Source organism: Gigantopelta aegis, chromosome 10 (genome assembly GCF_016097555.1).
Source record: "Gigantopelta aegis isolate Gae_Host chromosome 10, Gae_host_genome, whole genome shotgun sequence".
Classification (NCBI taxonomy): Eukaryota; Metazoa; Mollusca; class Gastropoda; order Neomphalida; family Peltospiridae; genus Gigantopelta; species Gigantopelta aegis.
The window spans coordinates 45,034,555-45,048,970 of record NC_054708.1 but is presented as its reverse complement, the minus strand read 5'-3'; the positions used below and the strand labels follow the sequence as shown (position 1 = coordinate 45,048,970).

General features: G+C 37.0%; 1 protein-coding gene across 1 annotated transcript in view; it reads right to left on the bottom strand.

Moving 5' to 3' along the window:
• Window positions 1-14,416, bottom strand: part of LOC121383648 (1-phosphatidylinositol 4,5-bisphosphate phosphodiesterase epsilon-1-like) — a 154,233-nt gene that overhangs the window by 138,341 nt on the left and 1,476 nt on the right. The window contains exons 1-2 of the mRNA XM_041513741.1: window positions 14,309-14,416; window positions 10,429-10,500 (exon numbers count right to left, since the gene is read on the bottom strand). The exon at window positions 14,309-14,416 is cut by the window's right edge and continues 1,476 nt beyond it. Coding sequence (XP_041369675.1) covers window positions 10,429-10,500; window positions 14,309-14,416 — 180 coding nt within the window. The remainder of the gene's footprint in view (window positions 1-10,428; window positions 10,501-14,308) is intronic.

Sequence of the window (14,416 nt, the reverse complement as noted above, 5' to 3'; positions counted from 1 at the left end):
TATTTGATTGGTGTCCATCGTGTCCATTTGGTTTAACGTGAAGCGCCCAAACCAGTGTAGCGAACATTTTGTTTTTGCTCGATCTGGCTGAACTCAGCTCTTGGGATATCCTACATGTCTTTCGGCCCTGAACTGGAATGTGTATTCAAATTGACACGCATTGTCGGTTTGTTTTTATTACTTTGATTCAAAGACTTTAAAAAGTTAAAATAACAAGTTACAAATCTTCCAGACATTGAATTATTGTTGTCATACATGTCGAATGCATGCCGTTAAAATTAATAACAGTGATTATTAAAATAAACAAACATCATAACGCCTACGCTGTATTCTGGATTTTCTCGTTACCAGTCGCGAGATCGCTATTACGCTAATTGAATATTTGGTATTATTATTATGTTTGAGCTGTCGGATAGATTATGTAACCGTTTGTTCACATCAGAAGATAGAAAATGGTTTAGCCAAAATTATAGCCACTTGCAAATTTTATTAGCCATTTTCTTAAAAATAATTTTTAATTAGCCAATGGCTAATTTGACTACCGACAGTGCGAGCCTTGGATGTTTTCAGTCTGTGGGAGTTTTGGGAAGGGGATGTTAGGATAGAAATGATTGATTGCCATCTTAACTGTACTTTTAAAAAGTGCTTCACCTATCGTTTATTCAGTTAAATGGTACAGTTTATTCTGTCATTGGGCATCTTCTTTGATTGGCCTTGAAGCTAGATTGCTCGGCACACATTGTCTTAGAGGAAAAGGCCTTGATGTAAAAATGCATGCTTGCGGCAAGGTTGTCGCAAGGTTGTTACAACCTTGTAAAAATGCATGCTTGCGGTAAGGTTGTCGCAAGGTTGTTACAACTTTGTAAAAATGCATGCTTGTGGCAAGGTTGTTACAACCTTGTAAAAATGCATGATTGCAGCAAGGTTGTTACAACCTTGTAAAAATGCATGCTTGTGGCAAGGTTGTTACAACCTTGTAAAAATGCATGCTTGCGGCAAGGTTGTCGCAAGGTTGTTACAACCTTGTAAAAATGCATGCTTGTGGCAAGGTTGTTACAACCTTGTAAAAATGCATGCTTGCGGCAAGGTTGTCGCAAGGTTGTTACAACCTTGTAAAAATGCATGCTTGCGGCAAGGTTGTTACAACCTTGTAAAAATGCATGCTTGCGGCAAGGTTGTTACAACCTTGTAAAAATGCATGCTTGCGGCAAGGTTGTCGCAAGGTTGTTACAACCTTGTAAAAATGCATGCTTGCGGCAAGGTTGTTACAACCTTGTAAAAATGCATGCTTGCGGCAAGGTTGTCGCAAGGTTGTTACCTTGTAAAAACCTTGTACAACCTTGTAAAAATGCATGCTTGCGGCAAGGTCGCAAGGTTGTTACAACCTTGTAAAAATGCATGCTTGCGGCAAGGTTGTTACAACCTTGTAAAAATGCATGCTTGCGGCAAGGTTGTCGCAAGGTTGTTACAACCTTGTAAAAATGCATGCTTGCGGCAAGGTTGTTACAACCTTGTAAAAATGCATGCTTGCGGCAAGGTTGTTACAACCTTGTAAAAATGCATGCTTGCGGCAAGGTTGTCGCAAGGTTGTTACAACCTTGTAAAAATGCATGCTTGCGGCAAGGTGCATGTCGCAAGGTTGTTACAACCTTGTAAAAATGCATGCTTGCGGCAAGGTTGTTACAACCTTGTAAAAATGCATGCTTGCGGCAAGGTTGTTACAACCTTGTAAAAATGTACAAACAATGCTTGCGGCAAGGTTGTTACAAGGTTGTTACAAAAAACCTTGTAAAAATGCATGCTTGCGGCAAGGTTGTCGCAAGGTTGTTACAACCTTGTAAAAATGCATGCTTGCGGCAAGGTTGTTACAACCTTGTAAAAATGCATGCTTGCGGCAAGGTTGTTACAACCTTGTAAAAATGCATGCTTGCGGCAAGGTTGTTACTTGTAAAAAACCTTGTTACAACCTTGTAAAAAAATGTACACAACAATGCAAGCTTTTTGCTTGTAAAAAAATGCATGCTTGCGGCAAGGTTGCTAACATTTAGCTCGCGTAAGGTAGTCAGTAATTCTGCAAGCTTCCGGCAAGCATATTTTCATTTTGCAAGCTTAAATAATTGCTGCATGCTTGTGCAAGCTAGCTGCATGCATATCTTCAACTCGCTAGCTTCCCGTAAGCATATTTTCATTTTGCAAGCTTGCAGCATGCTTGCTGCAAGGTAGTCACAAGGGTGTGGCAAGCTTGCTACAAACTAGTTGCAAGCATGTAAGAAAAGCTTGCAACAAGCTAGTCGCATGGTTGTAAAAAGGTTCCAAATACTAGCTCGAAACGTGGTAGTTATGCGATGGTCACAAGGTTGTTACCAGCTATTTAATAAGCTTGCAATTTTTTTTTGTAGACCAATACAGATTTTAAAAAATAACACACTACCAATATGACTCTGAGACGATGTTTAATTTTGACAGCATTGAAGCATATGACTAGGGCCACCATTAAACTTGAGCACTGCTGCTAACATTTTTCCATTAGCTGCAAGGGACCTTTTACATCCATTTTCCCCCAGACGGAACAGCACATACTATTACTATGGCCTTTGATATACCAGTCATGGTGGAATGGGAAAAACTCAGTCAGAAAATGCATCCAACAAGGGGGTTTCATCCTTCGATCCAAGCACTCCACTGACACCCAATACATAACAATTCATAAATCAATGTGTTCTAGACAAGTCGTTATACAAAACTAATGTTTTAGTGCTTAGTCACATCTATCCACAGAAGTCTGTGTTAAAGTCTCACATGCACCCTTGTAAAAGGGTAATTTAGTATGGATCTATACTGACAGGCACAGCTTAAAATGCAAATCGTAAGTACATAAATTCCTCTTTCCTATGTATATATATGCAGATATCAACTATCCAGTAAAATAAATAAACAAACCACTTGTGTATCACAGAGGACAAGAGGCTTTAGTACGGTACAGTATAGGGAGTATGCTACCAAATCAAATCCCATAGAAAACAATAGTATCATATGTCGCTAAAACGCCTACCTGCATTATCAATCGACAAACACATGGATATAAATATTTACTTAAATCATTTTAAGGATGTAGCTCAGAAGCAGAGCAATTTCCTCAGGTGTGACAGTCACTGGATCAATTACCCTTGATGGATTCATGTTTTCTGTCCCGACCAATGTCCAAATAAAGCTGCACCAATGGCCATAATATGTGCTGCCTTGTCTATGTGAAAATACATGTAAAAGACCCATTGCTGCTTTTTTTTTGGAAGCAGTAGCCTATGTGGCTACAGAGTTACCATATGCTGAACACTAAACAGCTGTAGCATTAACAATAATGTGCTGAGGTGTCATTAAACAAACATCCTTTCTTTTCCTTTTCCTTGGCTATGACAACTGTATATAGTGAAACTCCTCTAAACCGGACACCCTAGGAACCAAGTAAAAAGTCCAGTTTTAAGAGGTATCTGGTTTAGAGAGGTTCTCTTCTGCACAGATATTTGAAAACGGACTATGAAAAATGTCCGGTTTTGAGGGAATTCCGGTTTACAGAGGGTCGGATTTTGAGAGGTTTCACTGTAGTTATATTATTATTATTATATTGCACCTCCCTGATGGAACCCAAGATAAGTTGCTTTCATAATTTTCATCAGTGTGATTCTTTACTAAATTATGACAAGTGTGTATAATAGATGTCAATATACTACCAGGAATATAAAAGCCAATACCAATCAAACTCTTCCCCTACCCCTTCCTGTCCCAGACCTGGGATGGGCGTGTCTGAACCATTTGGATATGGGCATGTTAATCAAATCTTCTACATGTGTATTGGCCAACAATGTTGACATGACAGAAGTTGAGTTAATAAACATTTCCATGGATTTACTGCGTCCTCTGTAGAGCTATTCCCCACTGGACACATGATTTAATTTCTTCAGTTGGACAACTTAGTCCTGATTAACAATGATTCCCTAATTCTTGCATCAACCTGTAAACAGTTGCCTACATGCTAATCGTAATAATCATTTTTTAAACAAGACAAAAAGAGATAAAGTTGTGTAATGTACATTTTGCTTACAAAACAGTTCTCTCTCATGTCATGTGATACATTACACTGATTCATTGTGAAATTGAAAACAATGTTTCACGACAGACAATGACACAGAGAGTGTGGGGGGTGGGGGGGTGGGGGGGGGGTGGAAGTAGGAGAGAGAGACATGGTAGATGGATGCATGAATGGATGGGATGGGATGGGATGGGATGGATGGATGGAAACAATATTATTTACTTTCACACAATAGAGGGATGGATGGATGGATGGATGGATGATGGATGAATGGGTATTTGAATGAATTGATGGATTGATGGGTGGGTGGGATTGATGAATAGATGCATAGATGTGTCAGCAGACAATATGATTTACTTTTGTACAATAGAGGGATAAATGGTTAAAATAATGGATGGATTAGATGGATGGATTGATAGATGAATCGATGGATGGGTTAGCAGACAATATTATGTACTTTGCAAAATAGATGGATGAATGGTTAGAATTGTGGATGAGTGGATAGATAGATGAATGGATTGGATGGATGGATGGATGAATGGATGGACAAGTGGATGGATGGATGGATAGATGGATGGATGAATGGATTGGATGGATGGATGGATGAATGGATGGACAAGTGGATGGTTGGATGGATGGATGGATGGATGGATGGATGGACAAGTGGATGGATGGATGGACTGATGGATAAGTGGATTGGATGAATGGATGGATAAGTGGATGGATGAACGGATAAGTGGATTCGATGGATGGATAAACGGATAAGTGGACTGGATGAATGGATGGATAAGTGGATGGATGAACGGATAAGTGGATTCGATGGATGGATAAATGGATAAGTGGATTGGATGGATGGATGGTGAGTGCATTGATGGATGGATGGACAAGTGCATGGATGGATAGATGGATGGATTGATAAATGGATCGATGGATGGATTAGCAGACATTATTTACTTTGCAAAATAGATGGATGAATGGTTAGAATTGTGGATGGGTGGATAGATAGATGAATGGATTTGATGGACAGATGGACAAGTGCATGGATGGACAGATGGACGGACAGACAGACGGATGGACGGACGGACGGATGGATGGATGGATGGAGAAGTGGATGGGTCAGTAGACATACTAACTAGTCTTATGTTACTAAGTATCCTGCATATTTTACTGATAATTGATTTTGTAATTATTTCACGAAATACCATCATCTATGTAGAATCACAAAATGATGATGGTAAAATCTATATTCTGTCTGGTGGCATACATAGTCTGACAAGAGGTGAAGAAACTCGAGCAATATATCAAAGACAAATTAATTTCTCTACAAGGGTGACATTAAAGTACTTTCATTTTCAGATGGAATTGTTCACAGAACACAGTGTATACAGGACTTCTAGAATTTGTATAAAAATCCACTAGCCATGGGATCACTGATTTTAAAAATTTACTAGTACTACTTTACTTTAAGTTAATACAATTTTACTAATTAATAGTAATAATCGGATATGTCACCTAAAGAGGGAGATAGATCTTAAAACCACTAACATTAGGGGGTGGTGGTTGGGACAGGATATTCATATTTACAAAATAGACTTAACTGCAGCATTTTAAAAACAAAATCACTAGCTGTCAGGCATGACAATAGTAATTATTTACTAGCTCAACATTGAATATTGCTAGCCATGGGAGTGGGGCTACCATAACCTAGAAGCCCTGGTACACATAATTTAAATACTGTACATGCTTAATATTAAGAAAAATAAACTGCCAATTGCACATAAAACTACAGGAGATAACTATACATTTTGGTTGCAAAATACAGTTGTTTCCCTTGCCATGTAATGCATTATACTGGTTCATCATTAACAAAATGTTTCATGACAGTGAGAGACAGAGAGAGTGAAGTGAAAGAGAGAGAGAGAGAGAGAGAGAGAGAGAGAGAGAGAGAGAGAGAGAGAGAGAGAGAGAGAGAGAGAGAGAGGGGAGAAGGGAAAGAGAAAGAGAGTGTGTGTGTGTGCATGTTTGTGAGAGGGAGGGAGGGAGGGAGGGAGGGAGGGAGGGAGGGAGAGAGAGAGAGAGAGAGAGAGAGAGAGAGAGAGAGAGAGAGAGAGAGAGAGAGAGAGAGAGAGAGAGAGAGAGAGAGGAGATGAGAGAGAGGAGAGAGAGAGAGAGAGAGAGAGAGAGAGAGAGAGAGAGAGAGAGAGAGAGAGAGAGAGTCCCCTTTGTGTCCAAATTACTGAGATCTAAAGCCCTGTATGTACGGTACTCAATTATTTGGAGGTAAAATTCAGTTTAGGCTACTACAAACATTAGGATAACCATAAACACTCTGCATATGTAGGACTCAAAACGGCCTGTGGCCAGGTAAACAAATGTGACCAATGTCCTGTTTGGGCAACTTAAATATTTAAAAAATAATGGCATTAGTCACTCAAATAATATTATGTGGGCGATCTTCTTTAGAGCTATAACATATGAGCCACTATTCATTTTGTATTCCATATTAATATCTTGCTTGTGGATCTCTTACCATAATTTGCCAACATCCATTATTATATTTTGGGCCACCATATTTTTGGCGAGTTTCGAGACACTGATGTTCTAAACAAGAACATATATTTAATATTTAACTGTAGTCATCAAAAAGGCCATCTTACAATAGCATCAAACTCAGGAAAGGTTCTTTAAAACTGAAATATTACCTCATATCTTATGTGTACCAATACTGAAAATACAAAAACAGCTACATCAAGTACTTTAATAAACCTGTGTGTTTTTCATTGTTGAGGTTATATGGTCAACTGCCTTAATGCAACAGAATGTCTTGTCATCATTTTTAAACACGTTTGGACAATAAACAGTGAAGTCAGTGCATTAATCCACTATTTTGGACAGACAGCAAAGATAGAAAGTTAAGTTTGTTTTGTTTGATGACACTACTAGAGCACATTGATTAATTAATTAATCATCAGCTATTGGATGTCAAACATATTGTAATTCTGACTCGTAGTCATCTGAGGAAACCGGCTATATTTTTCCATTAGCAGCAAGGCATCTGTTACATGCACTTTCCCACAGACAGGAAAGGACATTGATCAATTGTGGTGCACTGGCTGCAACAAGAAAAACCCCAATCAGATGAACGGATCCACCGAGGTGGTTCGATCCTTTGATGCAAGCACCTCAGATGAGTACTCAACTGACTGAGCTAACTCCTTCCGTGACAGCAAAGATAGGTTCCCATTAACCCACTGTTTTACACCTGTAGGCAGCACAAATAGGTCCCCGTAACCCTCTGTTTTCGATAAGACAAATTGGAAGTTCCACTGTTGTGGACAGACAGAACCAATACCTGTAGAAACTCATTAATCCACTGTTCTAGACGTACACAACATTGGGCCATCCTTGTCAAGGACATTGTGCTTAAATATCGGCACGGAAATCAAGTTAAAATAATTAACGTCAATGGGAATGTGCATATAAAATATCCCTTAAATGCCAGCGTCGGTTTGTTCTCGTTTTACTCTTTCATACATCACAAGCACCCAGTCCGAGTGTTTACACAAGGTGCTGGGATCTTGTTAAACTCTCATTCCTTTCCTTTCCATCTCTCACAATGTGGCCTACTAATCAGGCCGGTGCCATTCTCAAAGCACCAGGTCTGTAAACTGGTCAACAGCTACATTTGTCAACACATAAAAATAATGTGAACCTAACCCCATTAGTTTCCATCAAAAAACCTTCCGAGTGACATATGTGCATTAATAGGATTATGGGCCCTTGATCAATACCAGACATATAACACTCGCACAATGGCAGTGGAGCAATTAAGTACGGTCATACAGGAAAGTTGCTTAGCTGATGGCAGAAAGCTGTATCACTTGGCCAGTGTGGGCTTAACACTTTGGGGGGAAAATCAATGGCTGGACCGCACTTTGGTGGAGTAAAGTGATAATGCAGTGTTTACCCAAAAATTTAATTTACCTGGAGGATGCATCAAGCGTGAGTGCATGCATGCCCCCAGCCTTCACAGAACATTTTTTATTTAAACAAAACACTTAAGTAAATGTATGTTATTAAGAAAAATGTATTGAGTGATAGTTTACATGGATGATTCCTGGTCTACTGGGGAACCCTGTAAAGAAATCCATTACGAAATTGAAAAAACAGACAAAAAGCAGAAAAAAATGTTCAATGATACATACACAGGTTTGATCTTTCACAAAACTTTGATGATTATTGTAAATATATTACACAGACTGAGTTATTTCATTCTTTGGCTACAAAAACCTCAAATACATCTCTATCACTCTCTCTCTCTCTCTCTCTCTCTCTCTCTCTCTCTCTCTCTCTCTCTCTCTCTCTCTCTCTCTCTCTCTCTCACACATCCTTCCACCTGTCCCTCCCTCTCTTGTCTAGTCTCTTGCTCCCTCTGTCTGTCCCTCCCTATCTCTTTCATTCTCTCTCTCTCTCATCCTTCCCCCGTCCCTCCCTCTCTGTCTGTCTGTCTAGTCTCTTTCTCCCTCCCTCTCCGTCTATCTGTCTAGTCTCTTTCTCCCTCACTATCCCTCCCTCTCTGTCTATCTGTCTAGTCTCTTGCTGTCTCTCTCATATTTGTTCAGTGTTTATCATTATTAGACAGCAATTTGATTTATTATTTTAGTTTTTTGCATCTGCAAATGCTTCTGAACATTGTCCACCGTCTACCAACTTCAATGATATAGAAATCAGTTGGTCCACCCCTGCTTCTGCACATTTACATCTGTCCACAATACAACTGAATTTGGTGCATGATGGATATAACTTATGCAGAAGCGATGTATGGATGTTGATCTTAAATTGATTAATTAATTACATTTATAAAGGCAATGAAAATATTAACAAAACAGTAACCTAGATTGGTGAAGTAATAGTTTTGTCTTCGTTGGTATCCACATTGGTTTTGGTGATTGTCACCACCAATTCGTCAAGGCGATAAAAAAAACATAACCTTCAAAATAGTTAAAAATGGTCATCCAAAACCTTTTAATTTTGTACTCCATTTGAAGATAAAAACATTTTGAAAGATAGGCCCCAGCTGCCCACTCCCCTCAGTTTCAAATACTGTTCCTCAGGACCTGGGCCCGGTTCCATGAAAGAGTTGTAGGTAAGGTTAATTGTAGTGACTTAAGGTGAGTTTTACAACTGGCACCATAAACTTTACAGCCGTTCCACAAAGCAACCTTATGGTTGTCGTAAGTGCCCCTTTAATGATTAAAATCTTCTTTGTGAACAAAAAAAGTTTGTTTTATTTAACGATGCCACTAGAGCACATTGATTTTTAATCTTATCATCGGCTATTGGACGTCAAACATATGGTCATTCTGACACTGTTTTTAGAGGAAACCCGCTGTCGCCACATAGGCTACTCTTCTTTACGACAGGCAGCAAGGGATCTTTTATTTGCGCTTCCCACAGGCAGGATAGCACAAACCATGGCCTTTGTTGAACCAGTTATGGATCACTGGTCGGTGCAAGTAGTTTACACCTACCCATTGAGCCTTGCGGAGCACTCACTCAGGGTTTGGAGTCGGTATCTGGATTAAAAATCCCATGCCACGACTGGGATCCGAACCCAGTACCTACCAGCCTGTAGACCGATGGCCTGCCACGACGCCACCGAGGCCGGTCTCTTTGTGAACAAATGCGAATCAGTTAAATAATAAATTGGTTACCGACTTTACGGAACATCTTGAATGTATTCATTGATATCGGACGTCCATAAAGTAACTTTGTCAGTTTATTTACTAAGCGATAATTGCCGAATGCACAAGACAGAGTTATCTCCTGTATTTTCGCGTAAAGGTCGTATGGCATAGACATTTTTTTTCATCAAACACTGACTTTCATAAAAGGTATTTGGTATATATTAGATCCATTTTTACACCAAAAGTTAGTATCCTTCTTACAAAATTATCAAATCATCATTTAACTGCCATTTGACAGCTACGTTAGTGGCTTACAACTGCCTTGTACCTATTGTAAATTTTCACAGTTTACAATTTACAACGATAATAAACTACGCCACGTCGTTGATCGTAGAAATAAATTAAGGTCGTGATGGTAGATATTTACGGTGATAGTAGTGCTAAGATCGCTTCGTGGAACAGGGCCCTGGTCCCCTTTTTACAAAGTGATCTTAGCATTAAGATCAACTTAATCACCTTAAGTGCATGGCTACCTTATGTTCTAAAGGTGATCTTAGCACTAAGATCCCTTCAGATAATGTGGCCCTGAAGTCCATGTTACAACATAAGCTCTGGTACATATTATCTACATCTAGGAATAATCATAAACCTCACCTTTTTGTACTGGGCATTCACATTTGCTGCATCATCACTGACCTCGAGGGAGCTGTTGGCTTTCTCCAGATCCTAAACAAAACATCCACATTAGTTACACCATGTCAAGATATATATCAAAACCTGAATTCAGGTGCATTCATCCTCAGACACATGAAGGTTTAATTCATCCCTATACAATAATAAAAATAAGCAGAATTTTTCACTAGTCCACCGGACAAATACATAGATCTATAAATCTACGTGTCCATCAGTATTTCCTTTGTCCAAATAAGTGATTTGTTGTTTTAAGTATAAAGATGATGTCTTTGACTACACAAAACTAAAATTGTACTGATCATGTTTCTTCAGTCTTGTCCACTGGACAACCACTAAGTACATTTTGCTTGATCACGCAGATTTTCACTTGGCAGCTAGGATTATAAATGGACAAGTGGTTATTTTGAACACTGTAATATACATTCATTTGAATTAACTGGGTGGTTTGGGAAAAGGTGTTTTTTTACTGGAAGGTTTTTGACATGGCATTGGGACAGAATGGAATAGATGTATATATGTAATTGCAGGTAAAGAAGCTTAACCAGTTCTAACATGGAAAAGATTTTACTGCATCCAGCTTTCAAACATCTTTCTTGAACAACAGATGTCCTATGAAAAAGTTAATTGGATGTAGATGTGTTAACGAATACACATGGTGGCATGGCTACTGTAAATGAGGAAATGTTAGCAAGCATAAAATGTCAGCTAATTTAGCGAGGTCATACAAGACGCTAATATTTCATGACATTAAATTTAAAGAGATGTACAACAGACTGTTCCAAAAACCTTCTATGTGAGTGTTTTGTCTGTGATTACCTAAAGACACAAATTGCTAATATTTTATGGGCTTCAGCCTAAACTCTGCATATATATAAACAAATATGATGGGACAAATATAAATATATATTCATATCCATGAGTTACTAGGAATGTAAGGCTCATTGAATAAAACTATGCGACCTCGTAAGTGGTATTACACTATAAGGCACTGAATAGAACAGGATCAGTTTATGAATCTGGGGTCTAATTCACAAAGGTCTCTTAGGCTGTGCTAAACAACAAAGCATCCTCTTTGCAAGTCTTTTAGCATTGCACTGTGAGATCGCAAAGTTGCGAGAGTTTAGTGAATTAGGCCCCAGATCTCAAAAGACAGCACCAAAAACAACTGAATTGGTGTTGCATTTTGGTTAGCATGAATCAGAAACATAAAGTGAATGATAAACAAATACATATATAAAAGTATGTATTCCTTTCATTCAGGTCAGCTAGAGACAAATGCGAATACAACAACCTGTACGACAGTTTGCTGTTCAGTGCACAACTTGTTGAGTACATGACACCCTTACCTTCATCATTGTGCTAGGCCATAAATATCAATTTATCAACAGTCACTGTAGGTAACTGAAAATTAATACTGTATAAAAGAAAATCTGTTATATCTGATGCACATTTATTCCCAGTTCAACTTTAAAGAAAATCTTTTATATCTGATGCACATTTATTCCCAGTTCAACTTTAAAGAAAATCTGTTATATCTGATGCACATTTATTCCCAGTTCAACTTTAAAGAAAATCTGTTATATCTGATGCACATTTATTCCCAGTTCAACTTTAAAGAAAATCTGTTATATCTGATGCACATTTATTCCCAGTTCAACTTTAAAGAAAATCTGTTATATCTGATGCACATTTATTCCCAGTTCAACTTTAAAGAAAATCTTTTTTATCTGATGCACATTTATTCCCAGTTCAACTTTAAAGAAAATCTTTATATCTGATGCACATTTATTCCCAGTTCAACTTTAAAGAAAATCTTTTTTATCTGATGCACATTTATTCCCAGTTCAACTTTAAAGAAAATCTGTTATATCTGATGCACATTTATTCCCAGTTCAACTTTAAAGAAAATCTTTTTTATCTGATGCACATTTATTCCCAGTTCAACTTTAAAGAAAATCTGTTATATCTGATGCACATTTATTCCCAGTTCAACTTTAAAGAAAATCTGTTATATCTGATGCACATTTATTCCCAGTTCAACTTTAAAGAAAAATCTGTTATATCTGATGCACATTTATTCCCAGTTCAACTTTAAAGAAAATCTGTTATATCTGATGCACATTTATTCCCAGTTCAACTTTAAAGAAAATCTGTTATATCTGATGCACATTTATTCCCAGTTCAACTTTAAAGAAAATCTGTTATATCTGATGCACATTTATTCCCAGTTCAACTTTAAAGAAAATCTGTTATATCTGATGCACATTTATTCCCAGTTCAACTTTAAAGAAAATCTGTTATATCTGATGCACATTTATTCCCAGTTCAACTTTAAAGAAAATCTGTTATATCTGATGCACATTTATTCCCAGTTCAACTTTAAAGAAAATCTGTTATATCTGATGCACATTTATTCCCAGTTCAACTTTAAAGAAAATCTTTTTATATCTGATGCACATTTATTCCCAGTTCAACTTTAAAGAATTTTTTTTATATCTGATGCACATTTATTCCCAGTTCAACTTTAAAGAAAATCTTTTTTATCTGATGCACATTTATTCCCAGTTCAACTTTAAAGAAAATCTTTTATATCTGATGCACATTTATTCCCAGTTCAACTTTAAAGAAAATCTGTTATATCTGATGCACATTTATTCCCAGTTCAACTTTAAAGAAAATCTGTTATATCTGATGCACATTTATTCCCAGTTCAACTTTAAAGAAAATCTTTTATATCTGATGCACATTTATTCCCAGCTCAACTTTAAAGAAAATCTGTTATATCTGATGCACATTTATTCCCAGTTCAACTTTAAAGAAAATCTGTTATATCTGATGCACATTTATTCCCAGTTCAACTTTAAAGAAAATCTGTTATATCTGATGCACATTTATTCCCAGCTCAACTTTAAAGAAAATCTGTTATATCTGATGCACATTTATTCCCAGTTCAACTTTAAAGAAAATCTTTTATATCTGATGCACATTTATTCCCAGCTCAACTTTAAAGAAAATCTGTTATATCTGATGCACATTTATTCCCAGTTCAACTTTAAAGAAAATCTGTTATATCTGATGCACATTTATTCCCAGTTCAACTTTAAAGAAAATCTTTTATATCTGATGCACATTTATTCCCAGTTCAACTTTAAAGAAAATCTGTTATATCTGATGCACATTTATTCCCAGTTCAACTTTAAAGAAAATCTTTTATATCTGATGCACATTTATTCCCAGCTCAACTTTAAAGAAAATCTTTTATATCTGATGCACATTTATTCCCAGTTCAACTTTAAAGAAAATCTTTTATATCTGATGCACATTTATTCCCAGCTCAACTTTAAAGAAAATCTTTTATATCTGATGCACATTTATTCCCAGTTCAACTTTAAAGAAAATCTTTTATATCTGATGCACATTTATTCCCAGTTCAACTTTAAAGAAAATCTTTTTTATCTGATGCACATTTATTCCCAGTTCAACTTTAAAGAAAATCTGTTATATCTGATGCACATTTATTCCCAGTTCAACTTTAAAGAAAATCTTTTATATCTGATGCACATTTATTCCCAGTTCAACTTTAAAGAAAATCTTTTATATCTGATGCACATTTATTCCCAGTTCAACTTTAAAGAAAATCTTTTTATCTGATGCACATTTATTCCCAGCTCAACTTTAAAGAAAATCTTTTATATCTGATGCACATTTATTCCCAGTTCAACTTTATTGATAATTGGATTTGTTGCTTTAATACATGCAAATTTCGTCACACAGAAAGATGACTTTATATACTAATTAGCTGAATAAAAAATAAAATTACAGTAAAAATAATTTGTCTTACCTCTAAATACAGCATGTTACCCATTCGTTGACACCATATCTTATATTCATAGCCAAGAATGGACAACTTTTTGAGAAAATCCTTTGTTTCAAGTGCAAGCAGATGAGT